General features: G+C 37.9%; 1 protein-coding gene across 1 annotated transcript in view; it reads right to left on the bottom strand.

The window, feature by feature from the left end:
* The window catches only part of Otc (ornithine transcarbamylase), a 57,872-nt gene extending 48,322 nt beyond the window's left edge, over nucleotides 1–9,550 (bottom strand). The window contains exon 1 of the mRNA XM_047535100.1: nucleotides 9,351–9,550. Coding sequence (XP_047391056.1) covers nucleotides 9,351–9,427 — 77 coding nt within the window. The 5' untranslated portion in view covers nucleotides 9,428–9,550. The remainder of the gene's footprint in view (nucleotides 1–9,350) is intronic.
* Nucleotides 9,551–12,538: the final 2,988 nt, after the last annotated feature.

Raw genomic sequence — 12,538 nt, 5'->3', positions numbered from 1 at the left:
TTAAAAGAAGAAAAATACTTTGCTGGAAAAGTCTACTCCTATGTTTCAGGAATTTGAGAAACCACTACAGCTGTAGAACTCACCTCACCAACAACAGGAAAAGCAACTACTGATCTAATTTCAAGGCCTTAGTTTTTTCCTGGAACTCAAGCTCAGACTTCTAGTTACTTTGGAGCTCACAAAAGCTGAATGTAAGGGATTCAATATCCTCTGCCACTCTCATCTCCTGTAAGATTTTGTCATATACTTCCCTTCTCAATCATCATAGGACTACAAGTTTCATTTAAAATAATATCATAGATTTTACAATTATGTAGTTTTTGTTGAACCTCAGAGAAATCGAACTAGAAATAAAAAGGAAATGGAAGATTTTCAAGGATCTAAACTTTTCTCCCCAAATTCATGAAAGGATACAGGAAAAGGGAGAACTTTCCTTTACTACTTCAAAAGTTCCACCTTCTAGTTCTTATTACCATTCCCTTGCTAGAAAAAAAAAGACAGATTTAAGGAGTATAAGATTTCTGTGGCTTCTTCATATTTGTTCTTACACACTTCGAGAAGTTTCTGAGATGGAGGTGAGGTTAAGCTTGTGTTTAGGGTTCAGATTTATGTCCTGCTGTTGAGATTAAATTGTGAGATGCTACAGTTTCTATCTCCACTGACAAAGGTAGAAAGAGCAAACATCCTACTTGAATCTTTCATTTTTGTCAAGACCTTTGATTTTCAAATTTATATAGTACAGAAATTGTATTTTTGTACTTCTTCTTGGAGTATATGTGTCAGAAGAATCTCTCTTCCATGATAATGGCCGCTGATAATTTGCTCTCTGTCTTGTTGCCCTGAGATTGCACCAGCAATAAACAGGCAATAGATAAGCTCGCCCCACCAAAGCTTTGGGTGTCCCTTTTTGGTTTTGTTTGTTTGTTTTTCAGTAAGAACATTTAACGTGAAGTCCACTTTCCTAACAAATTTTGAAGGGCATAGTACATATTGCTAACTATAGGCACTAAGTTGTACAACCAATCTTTAGAATTTTTCTCATCTTACATAACTGCAACCTAGGTCCATTGAACAACTCTGGACAGCTATCACTCCCCAGACCCTCACAACCACTATTGTATCACCTGATTCTATGAGTTTGACTATTTTAGACACATCATATAAGTGAAATCATGTAATGTTTGTCCTTCTGTGACTGGCTTATTTTACATAGCATAATGTCTTCCAAGGCTTGCTTTTTAAAAAATAGGTAGGCCATTCTGGCTTTGCAAAGCAGTGTAAGACTATAAATAACCATTAAATTTGAAACTGTACAAAGTAACCTTAATAGTTAGTTAGTGGGGAAAATCATGATCATTCCATGACTTTTTTTTTTAACCACCCAAGCCCTTTGTATTTTTTATTTTGAAACAGGACCTCACTAAATTGCTGAGGTTGGCCTTGAACTTGCAATCCTTCTGCCGCAGTCTCCTTAGTCTCTGGGATTACATGCCTGAACTACTGTGCCTAGGGCCTGGTGTCATTCCATGAGTTTAAATATTTTTGTTAAAGCATTAAAAACACTTTTATTGCCCATTACAATTGTGTACAGAAGTGAAAAAAAGTAAAACTTATGTATATTTGCTACACCACAATTTTAAAAGAAACACTGAGAATTATAGTATTTTATTTTTTGCAAAAACTGTTGGAAGTAGATTTCAAAGTGCTTGCCTCCTAATCATATAACTTACGCTATAGAGCAAGCACCTTTTCTGTGCTTTGGTGAATTATCATATTCCTTTCCAAGTTAGAACTAACTTCCAACATTTTATCCTTTGCACTTTCAATGTTGTGTAGCATCTCTTAGAATTCCTTTAATGTCAAGTGTTTTGTCACTTCCTTTGGGACATCTTTTTTTTTGAAGAAGAAGGAGGAGGAGGAGGAGGAGGAGGAGGAAGAAGTTCAATTTATTTAATTAATTCACAAAAAAATAACATTCTTTGGGACATCTTTATCCTTTTCTTCACAACCATTTTCAGCATTTACGTCAATAGCTTTGTTTTCACTAAATTCCTCTGGCTGTATATCTAGTGCTTCTCAAACAGAGGAACAGAGGCAGGGTCAACAATGTCTCAATCAGCTGCTTCTTCCATAATTCTATCTACATTCAATTCAAATTTAACTTGCAGTGCTATCACTTTCTTTCTCCACTGAATTTTCATGCCAGCTGGCAATTCCCTCTTCTGATTATCCATTTTCATAAAATGTCCATGGGTTTATCACTAGGAGAAAAGGAGGCAGCACAACTACACTTTTTGCTGTCTATGTGAACTGAATAATAGGTGAGCAGTGACCAATTACCAACAGACTTGAAAGAAGTGATGTGATTGGTCACTGATCATGTTGCACATCTGTGAATCACATACTGATTTGTGGACCAAAGAATTAGCAATAAAGATTTTTCTTTATATAATTACTTATAATTAATGGTAACAAAACTTTGAACTGTATTCTTGGGATACTAGTGCTATTAACTAAACTGTGGTGGTTAAAATTCATGCACATTGAAACAATGCAGGAGAAAGGCAGCCTTTACACCAAATGCTTTCTCATGACAGGACACTTTGATATGTCATTTATTCTATCTAAAACACTCTCCCCTCAGCTCCAAGGCAGTTTCCTTCTCTTTGGGCTAGGAGCTTAAATACCATCTCCTATGAGATTCCTTCCCTAACAGTGCTAAGTATTCTTAATTTTCCCTTCAATTTGTTCATAACATTTGTCATGGTTTTTAATATATATTATTGTGTCTGTCTGTTGCTTACCTTAAACTCCTCATTGGGTTAGATGATCTATGATGTCAGGGACTCTACCTGTTTTATTCACTCATATATACCCGGTGTTTACTGCAGTAGTTGGGATAGAGTAGGCACTCAATAAATAATTCAAGTAAATGGATGAAAAAATGATAGTAGGTCTTTGGGACCAAGTAAATCAAATTCAGTAGATTTCTGGGAATGATGTTAGAGAGATTTACCATGATAGATTTTCAATGTCCTGACCAAATTCTGATCCAAGAAAAGACACCAAGAGCCTTCAGATCAAGTTGAGGCAAGAGCAAGTGTAGTCTGTGAACCAGGCTAAACACAAGGCTTAAGAGTCATGGAGGGCTGGGTGTGGTGATACATGCCTATAATCCCAGCAGCTGGGGAGGCTGAGGCAGGAAGATCTCAAGTTCAAAGCCAGCCTCAAGCAACTTAGCAAGGGCCTAAGCAATTTAGTAAGAACCTATCTCAAAGCAAAAAAAATAAAAAGTACTGGGGTGTGTGGCTCAGTGGTTGAGAACCCCTGGGTTCAATTCGTGGTATAATATAAAAGAGTCATGGAGGACAGTTGATTGTGGACTAGAGTGTTGCTAAAGCTGAAAGGTTCTAGGGACCAACTAGTCTGGTATAGTAGTTATCCTACTTGGAACAAAGGTTGGACATACATTCATGAAATAAGAGCATTATAACCTTGTATCTTAAGAACATTTCCCTGAGTAAAATGCTCCCAACCTGAAAAACTGGAGAGAAGACCAAGTAGGACCAGTGTTTGCCCATAGCATGGTGAAGGGTGAATGTGAAGTACAGCAACAGTGATTGACAAACCCCTTTTGGAGAGAATAAGTCCTCAGGGTTCTTATGAACAAAAACGGTAGAGAGATGGATACTGTACATCTTGTCACACCAGTATGCAAGGACTTGAGTGATTAACTAGAAAATTTAAAAAATTGTAGATCTACTGATGAAGGGGGTCATGCTGTTTATATGGTTGAAAAGTCATTAGAGTAGTCACCACCTCCCTCAATTCTATCCAAGAGGTGGGGCAGGAAATGGTAGCTTGGGAAAGAGTTGTTTTTCAGAGATATCAAGAACTAACCAGGAAAATTTATCACTGGAAGGAAAGCAAACACAATGGTCCTACTTTAAATTCCTATCCTGTTTACTATCTCCTCATAGACCTCCCTTTGGCTCCAAAATGAAACTGCCACACCTCTTTCCAAAGTTAATAAAAATTAGAGAATTAGAGCTCCACAATTGGGCCATGTCAAAATGCCTCTAACATGGGCTTATTTTTATCTGGTCTGTATCAAGCATTTTCTTGCTTTTTGATGATAAATGCACACTTGAATTAGTCAGACTGCTGCTATAAAGTCATTAAGTTCCTATAGAGACTCCATGCCTTGATTGGAGACAGTCTACTCTCAATCACAAATTCCAGAACCAAGGCCCAAATCACTATCATCCTTCCATCAAAAGTTTGGTCTTCTTATGTTGTACAAGTGTGCAAGAAGTAAGCCAGAAGGAAATAAGAAATTGCATTGCTAAACCAGACCTATAGCACATTATCATTCTTTAGCTCACACATAATAAGGAGGAGACAAAATTGGGAAAACAATGGGAGCCACACACAGATTTTCCATCAAAACTGTCAAGGTGATGGATATGCTAATTACCCTGAGTTGATCACTATCCAATATATACATGAATCAAAATATCACATTGCACCTCATAAATGTGTACTAATATTATGTGTCAATCAAAAAACAAAATAAAATAAAGATTTTTTAAAATGTCATTTGCAGGCTGGTTAGAGCCAGAGCCTTTGAAAAAAGGCATGACTTGTTCCTTATATTAATTTTACCCCTTAAAAAAGTAATTACAGAGATTTCTTAACCCCAAATCACTGAACGCTAAGAAGCTAAGCCAAGGTAATAATAGATTCTTGAATTAGATTTGCCCAAATATCTTACTAGTTAGAAAATGGAAGAGTATTTGCTACTAGCAAAATGAAACCTTTCATTGTTTGAGTCTGCATTTTCCAAATCTGGTAAATTGGGGGATGAGAGAGACTTGAATGGATTCTCTGGTATAACTGCATTTTGTTGGAAAAGAAAGTGCTTGATTTGAGTAAAATATGGTCAGTCAGAAACTGACTTTGCCAGAATAGGAAAAACTTCAGTGTCAAATGGTATTCTGAACCCCCTTGAGAATCTGAGATAAAGACTTTAGCTTCTGGAGTCAGAAGAGAGGGCCAATAGGCCTGATGGCTGAAATTAATGTTTTCTTCACTTTTCATTAATGCAAGAGTTAAGGCATATTTTCTTGGGTTTTTTTCTTTATTGAGATATTCTGGTCATACATCAAAAAGATATTGGGCAAAGGTGGATTGGCCAACCTGATCAATTTGGAGGGACCAAAGTTAGCATAATGAAAAGAACTGTGACTTTAATAAGTTGAGTTGTAGCCCTAGTTTGGCCCAGTTGGAGGAATAAACTATGACCTTGGGAAGGTTGTTTGCCATCTTTGGTTTCAATTACTCATCTGAAAAAATTGAGAAAATGAACTAAATTAATGATTCTCCATGTCTTCGTCTTCCACAATACTCATGAGGTTTACAAACACAATATTTCTCAGTTCTCAGTTCTTTTTAATCCCATCCCTTTCTCTCATTCTCAAAAAGGCATATTAGGAAGTAAGCAAGGAAAAGCAACTTTATTTTCACAAAACCTTTAAATGATCCCATGGATGTAAAAAAAGCTATGAATCTTTTCCAAAATTATTAATTTTATTTTTAGCATCTATAACAATTTTTAACCAGAATTCCCTTGAAATCTTCCTTACTCTTTCCTTATGCCCATAAGCAGTATAAATTACTATTGATAACTGAGTGACACGGTGTTTCTAAAATACCTTAGATTGTTAATATTCTAAATTTGTGGAAATTCTCTGAGATTTGAAGAATTTGGATGAGGGCTCACTTTAGGTAGATTCATTATTTAAAGATTGGAAATCTGAAACTGCTAAAAATAAATGGCTTCTTTTCTTTTAGTTCAATTGCTAAAACCAACGAACTAGGAAACAATTCTACTGTTGGTCAAAGGAAACATCATGTCTCCATTCCAGTCCTGATATCATTCTTACATGGTTTTCTAAAGTCAAGTTAGGATATGTTTTTTTCAAAAGGCATTCATTTTAAGTTTCAACATAAAATGTGAATAATCAAAGAGCACTGTTTTCTCTCCTATATACAAGAGAATGGAAGGTCTGTAATTGCTTTGTCTGTGTGTCCACATGTGTACAGATGGGCATGTGTGTGGGATGAAGGGAACATAATGAGTTATGTGAGTCCTTATAGAGGTCTGGAATGAAATAGCTGAAAACCAGTCACCTCCAGCTCCAATCCATAACCTCTACAGAATTGGTGGCTTAGCTCAATATTCTTTGAAGAAATTTCTATTTGTGAGATGAAATTGAACTGCGCTTACAAATTGGTCTTCTCTGATAAAGAAAGAGATTTTTAGTGGTTTCTTTAAAAGCTCTAAGTGGTTTCCCTAATAGGCAACAAATCATAGGACACTATTATCCAAACACAGCCAGGCTCCAGAGCCTTGTTTGTGAGATGGAAAGCCTGTGGATTGGATGTTTTCAGCAGTCTTGGTGTCTGATCTTATTGATTTTGTAAAAAAAAAAAATTAATTGACTAAAAATGATTGATCCAGGGGCCTGTGTAGATGGTTTCAGTCTCACTTCAGCTGTTATTTTATCATGTCCAAGGCAAAATGGCTCCTCACTTCAAAACTGTGCAATCCTTTTTTTGTGGCACTGCCAAACCCTAACCACCTATTTCCCATTACTCTCTAGTGGTAAACTCACATGGTATTTTGCATAACAAAGATCTTTCCCTTTCTCTAAGAGTTGGGAAAAAGACAAAGAACTCCATGACTTTTTTTTATATTGGGTATTGAACCCAGGGGCACTTCACCACCCCAGCCTTTTGTATATTTTATTTTGAGACAAGACCTCACTAAGTTGCTGAGGCTGGCCTTGAACTTGCAATCCTTCTGCCTCAGCCTCCTGAGTCTCTGGGATTACATGCCTGAACCACTGAAAGGCTGAAAATCAAAATAAAAGTGTAGAACTATAACACAAATTTTCCCAGGAACTTTTCTCTCTCATTGAGGGGAGTTTTTTGGTTTTTTTTTTTTTATGAAAGGTTGTAGGTCTTATTAAAGATCAGAAATTCTGAATTCATCTAGCTGGCAGGTAGTGTGGCTAAACAAAATAGTAGGAAAGAAAAATACCTGTACCACATGAGAACACCATGTTGAAACTGTTTCAGTGATATCTTATTTTTCAATGGAGACACACTATTGGATTTCTCACAACCTGGGTGACTTGAGGCTTTTTTATTTTCAAACAGCAAGTATAGATTTGACTTACTTTAGCCATATTTTGCCCTAGCCTCCCTCACTGTGAAAGATAGCTAACCAGAATTTTCAGAAATGTAGTCTAGCTAATTGGATATAGAGAAGAGAATATTAGTGCATATCCAATTATTTGGAAAAAGTTTTACCTGCCAAATTTAATCTGCAAGAATCATTTAAAAAATCAAACAACAGTGATTTTCCAAGAAGAGTACAAGTTTAAAGTTTTGGTTATCCATTAGTTAGAGTATTTTCAGCTCGATGTGTTTTTTTCTTTGTTAAAAACTAAGGAATAAAATTCCATCACATTTTTATCAATGTGAATTGATAAAAATTGTAACTCAATGGAATAAAATAATAAAGAAACAATGGACATTGATCTGTTACTTTACAGGTTTCACACACTGTCTCATTGATTATCACTAGACTGTGACTTTATGTGGCTGGAATGAAGTATATTTTTACCTTATTTACTACTATATCTCCAGAATCTTGCATACAGCATGGCAAAAATTAGGTGCTCAATGAATTTCTGTAGGCTTAATGACTGAACTACCTTATAATGTGGGCAGAACCAGTATTATCCTTTCCCATTTTATAGGTGAAGCAACATTACAGATTAATGAGTTGCTTAAGGTCATATAGCCCGTTAGTGGTGGTTCCAGGTCTGAAACCTAGTTTCTTGGACTCCAAAATCTGAGTTTTCTTTAGATTCTTGGGTTTTGTGGTCTAACTCTGGCACTAGTTGGTAAACCCCATAATCTCTGTGGACTTCATTTATGTTATCTGTAAAATAAGAGAAGACATTATTTCATAGCTATGAAGTCTCACCTAAGTCTAATACTATGGACTTGATTTATATCATCATTCACTATGCCATTCTGACTTCCAAGAGCTTTATGTTTGCCAAAGAAGTGGTGCTAGCCAGGAGCAGTAGCAGATGCCTATAATTCCAGCAATTTGGGCAGATGAATCAGGAGAATGGCAAGTCAAGGCCAGTCTCAGCAACTTAGCAAGACCCTAATCAACTTAGTGAGACCTTTGTCAAAATTAAAAATATTTAAAAGGGCTGGGAGTGTAGCTCCGTAGTAAAGTGCCCCTGGGTTCAATCCCCAGTACCAGAGAGAGAGAGAGAGAGAGAGAGAGAGAGAGAGAGAGAGAGAGAGAGAGAGAGAGAGAGAAGGATAGGGAGGAGGAGAAGGAGAGCTAATGGTGGAGTCCAGAGAACCTAGAGTTGCCAGGTGGTCCTGAGAAGTGAGGCCCAGGGCCACTGTCAGATTAGGTCCACTTCCTAATAGTAGGAGAAAATTTCAGACCAAAACCTTCTTCCTTTAGGAAGTCAGGTCGTTTTGAGGTTGTTAAGTGTAAAGAGGCTCTAGGGAAATTCTGATCATCAACAGGCAACTATACTCTAGAAGCTTCCTGGAAAACATGTCTGCACTTGATGACCTTGCTTACCAGCTAACTCATTTTCCCTGCTTGCTCTTCCCCCTTCCCCACTGCCACCATCCATGCCACCTTCAACCACATGCATGCTCAATGGCTGCAAGCAGGACGTAAGATTTTATCATGAATTCATTGGAGGCAACCTCCTTTGCACATGCCACAAACAATTTTAGAGATGAATTTCAAATTTGGATTTTGTAAAAAAAAAAAAAATACAGTTATCCCCATCACATATAAGGCTCTTTTACTGTAGCTTTGTAAATATTTTCCCAGTTGCTCTTTGGAGTTCATTTTTAAGAGGAACTGATTAGTCCCAAAACCCTAGAGTGATATATTATTTTCCAGAAAACCCAAATACAAGTTGAAGGCCCTGCGTAAATCAGTTCCTCTCATTTCCTTCAGTCAGTTGCTTGTTTCAAATGTACACAAATGGAAGATGTCAAGAGCATTTAGTCTGTTATACCTGCCACAGTTAGCTTCCACCAACCCAGTGCACAATGAAATCTGATTCCAAAAGACTGAGAAATGAAAGCTTAGCTGGAATTAGAGAAAGATGTCTCACGTAAGATAGACTGTGGTGTTACACTCTGCAAAGACGTCTTTTGCAACTGCCCTTCTCTGCAGAATACATTTATCACGATGGTTCCTAAATCAGACCCAAATGACTGTCACTTACCGAAAATTTCGTACCACAAAATTGTGACCATTTCTAAGAGCAGCATTGTTCAACAGGATCCTCAAATTAAACAGCATCTTCTTTTGATAGTGTAAAGAATAATTCTATGCTCTTGAAAACTCCACAGCAAATCAGCCAGTGGGAGCCACCTCAAAACTGTGAATGCTTTCAATTGCAGGAAGGGGGCAAAGGTTGGATCACCTTTCAAACACCTTAACCGTTTGTCCTGGCTACAGATACTGCAGGGCCGGGTGCAAGAGCATTTGAACTTTAAGCCTAATTCCACTGCTGTGTATTTTTTGAAAAAGAACCCTGACTCTTTTAGTGCCCAGCCTCCTCATTTTTCATAATGTATTTATACTGTCATATGCTTGTATAAAATCAGTTGACAAGTACCCATTGAGCATATAATGTATGCAAGGCACTGCAGTGCTGGCTGCTGTGAAGGTACATAGAAATAACTCATTCAGAAAATGTGAATTGGCAGTGCAGAACCCCAGATGTAGATGTGACAGCCCTGAGTATTTCCACTGATTACCACTTTCCTACGTCTCAGTCCCAGCCTTTCCACAAAAGCAAATAGAAAGAAGTGGCTTGGAAGCTTTGTGTGTGTGTGTGTGTGTGTGTGTGTGACAGGAAGCTAGAGGTGGGACAAAGGTATGATAAAAAGATCTCAGTCTTGGAGCTCCCCTTGTGCCTTGCACATAGTGGGTTTTCAACAAATAAATAACTGCTTATTGGTCCTATCAGGAGCTGACAGTCAGTAGAAGTGAGGAGTGATTACTACATATTCCTTCTCCTGGCAGTCTCTCCAGATCACCAAGGGCTCATCCATAGCTTCACATTCATTCATCCATCCATAGCTATAAATTGGATGTTTCCAAAGTCTATTGTGTCAGATACTGGGCTGGACTAGAATTTCAGAAAAGGAAATGATCTCACCTTTGGGAAGTTTACATTTCAAGAAAGATGATAATATTTGTAAATAAATATCCATAATACAGTCCCATGGAAGAGGTCCAGATAAATTTTTCCAGCATCACAGGGAAGGGGTAGTGTTCCAAGATAGGAAGGACGGGAGGCTAGGAAGAAGGGAAAGGGATGGGTGCCCCCTCTTCTGGTCAATTTATGTGACTTAGCCAAGCTAGGACAGCTCTTGATAGAAGTCTGTAGAATACAAAAATTAGTGTGATTTTAAAACCAACTACAGCCACTTCAGGGACAAAGATAGTTGTGATGCCATATTGATATTAGCAGAGAAATAAATCTTGACATTCTTCCCTTCTGCTTATGGAGAATGATGTCAGATAGAGAGAAAGACAAATTTCTGAACCTTGGCCAAATCTTCCATTCTGGAAAAGAATATTCCAAGCAGAAGCAACTGTAAAGGCACAGAGATGAGACAGTAGAAAGTGAATGTGCCAAGTAGGAGAATAGACGGTTGCTTTGTTTGAAAAGACAGTAAAGCATCTTCGAAGAGGCAAAACGCAGCCAGTTGTTGGATAGGTTCCAGAGAGCAAAACTGCTCACGTAATACAGGGAGGGAAATTGAATGTTTGCACAGAGACTGAGGGAGAAGAGGCCAAACTGCATGCTAACAGAAAGCGCCTATCGTCACCCTATTATCGTCAGCAAATTGTGCTAACCACACAAACAACTCGCCTGAGCAATACTGGGGAGAGGTCAAGAAGTGTTTGCAGTTCTGAGCTAGAGAACGTGGATACCGCTTCTGAGATGCAGAAGCAACCCACAAATCCTAATTCTAAGGAAGTAGGGGCTCAAAGTTAGAGGGGACTAAGGGAAACTGATGCTATCCATGGAGATTAGTAGCTGCACTTGATGTGGAATGAGATTAAAGGTAATTTCACTGGATCTGAAAAGATAGGCTATCTCACTGATTAAGCCATATGTGGAACCTATCTACCGTACTGGCTTTGTTGTTCATCCTCAGAATTTATCCACGGGCTCTTGTTCAGTCCTCAATTATTTCTCTAATTCAGCTTCAACTCCTTGTTTGACTTCCTACCTGGTTCCCTTTGTTTATTCAGTCTTCCAATAAGTCATATTTTTTCTGCCTCCAAAAATAGTTGTGTTGGGTGAGCTCTGAGGAATATAGTGATAGGAGAGTCCCTTCCCACATGAAATCCATCATTTGGAATGACTCTAGGATACAACTTTTGTCTCTGTCCTTTGACCCCACACATCCCAACCAGGGGAGAGGAACTTGTTATCTACTCCCTTCTTCAGGCCACATGAGATCCTCCAGCTTGCTTTGACCCTCAATCAGCTTCCACCATCAGAGGATAGTTAGATAGGTTTTCTGAAGGAGGTGGCACTGATCTTTGATGAATTGCAAGAACTGGGGAGTTTTCAAAATTTGAAGGAACTAAAAGGATTTTACAGCAACGAAGAAACCATTGAGTAGACACAGAGGCAGGGATAAATAGAGTGTATAGGGAAACGACCAATGATTCACAAATGGAAAGGAGGCTGCCCCATCCATTAACCATTTAAATGAAGTCCTGCTGCCACCAAGAATGCCATGAAAAATGTACAACCTTGAGTGTCTGTGTCCTGTTTGTACCTTCTTGGCATTCAGTCATTCGTGACATACCTGACACTTCTTTTTATTATTATGATTAACACATAGTAATTGTACAAATTAATGGAATATTTCCATACATGCATATATGCTGCATTATTGTGTCCATCTTTCCTTTTTCTACTCTCTTCCCCTTCCCTTTCTCCCCACTACCTGCAACCCTCTTCCCAGTCCCTCGTAGTCCCTCTTCTATCTTCAGATCATCTTGTTTGTTTCTTTAATTCCCTTATTAACAGAAAACATGATACTTGTCTTTCTTTGTGTGACTTTTTTTGCTTAACATGATGTTCCTCCAGTTATATCCCTAGTAAAATCCAAGCACTAAACAGGGAATCAATGTGATATAAAAAAGAATGAAGAAAGAAATGCTTGAAGATCAAATGTGACCTCTGACTCAGACACTGACTGATGGTGAACTTGGTCATGTTACTTGAGACCCTCAGAGTCCTTATCTGTCCAACAAATTTTTTAATAAAATGACTTATGACAGTGCTTGGGAAACTTTGCTCAACAAACAGTGTCTAATAGCCTAGTGTATCTATGACCGAAGAAACTATTGCAAATTTGGGCTTTATACAAATAAGGA

This window comes from Sciurus carolinensis, chromosome X, assembly GCF_902686445.1.
Source record: "Sciurus carolinensis chromosome X, mSciCar1.2, whole genome shotgun sequence".
NCBI lineage: Eukaryota > Metazoa > Chordata > Mammalia > Rodentia > Sciuridae > Sciurus > Sciurus carolinensis.
This window is presented reverse-complemented; position numbering and strand designations above follow the sequence as displayed.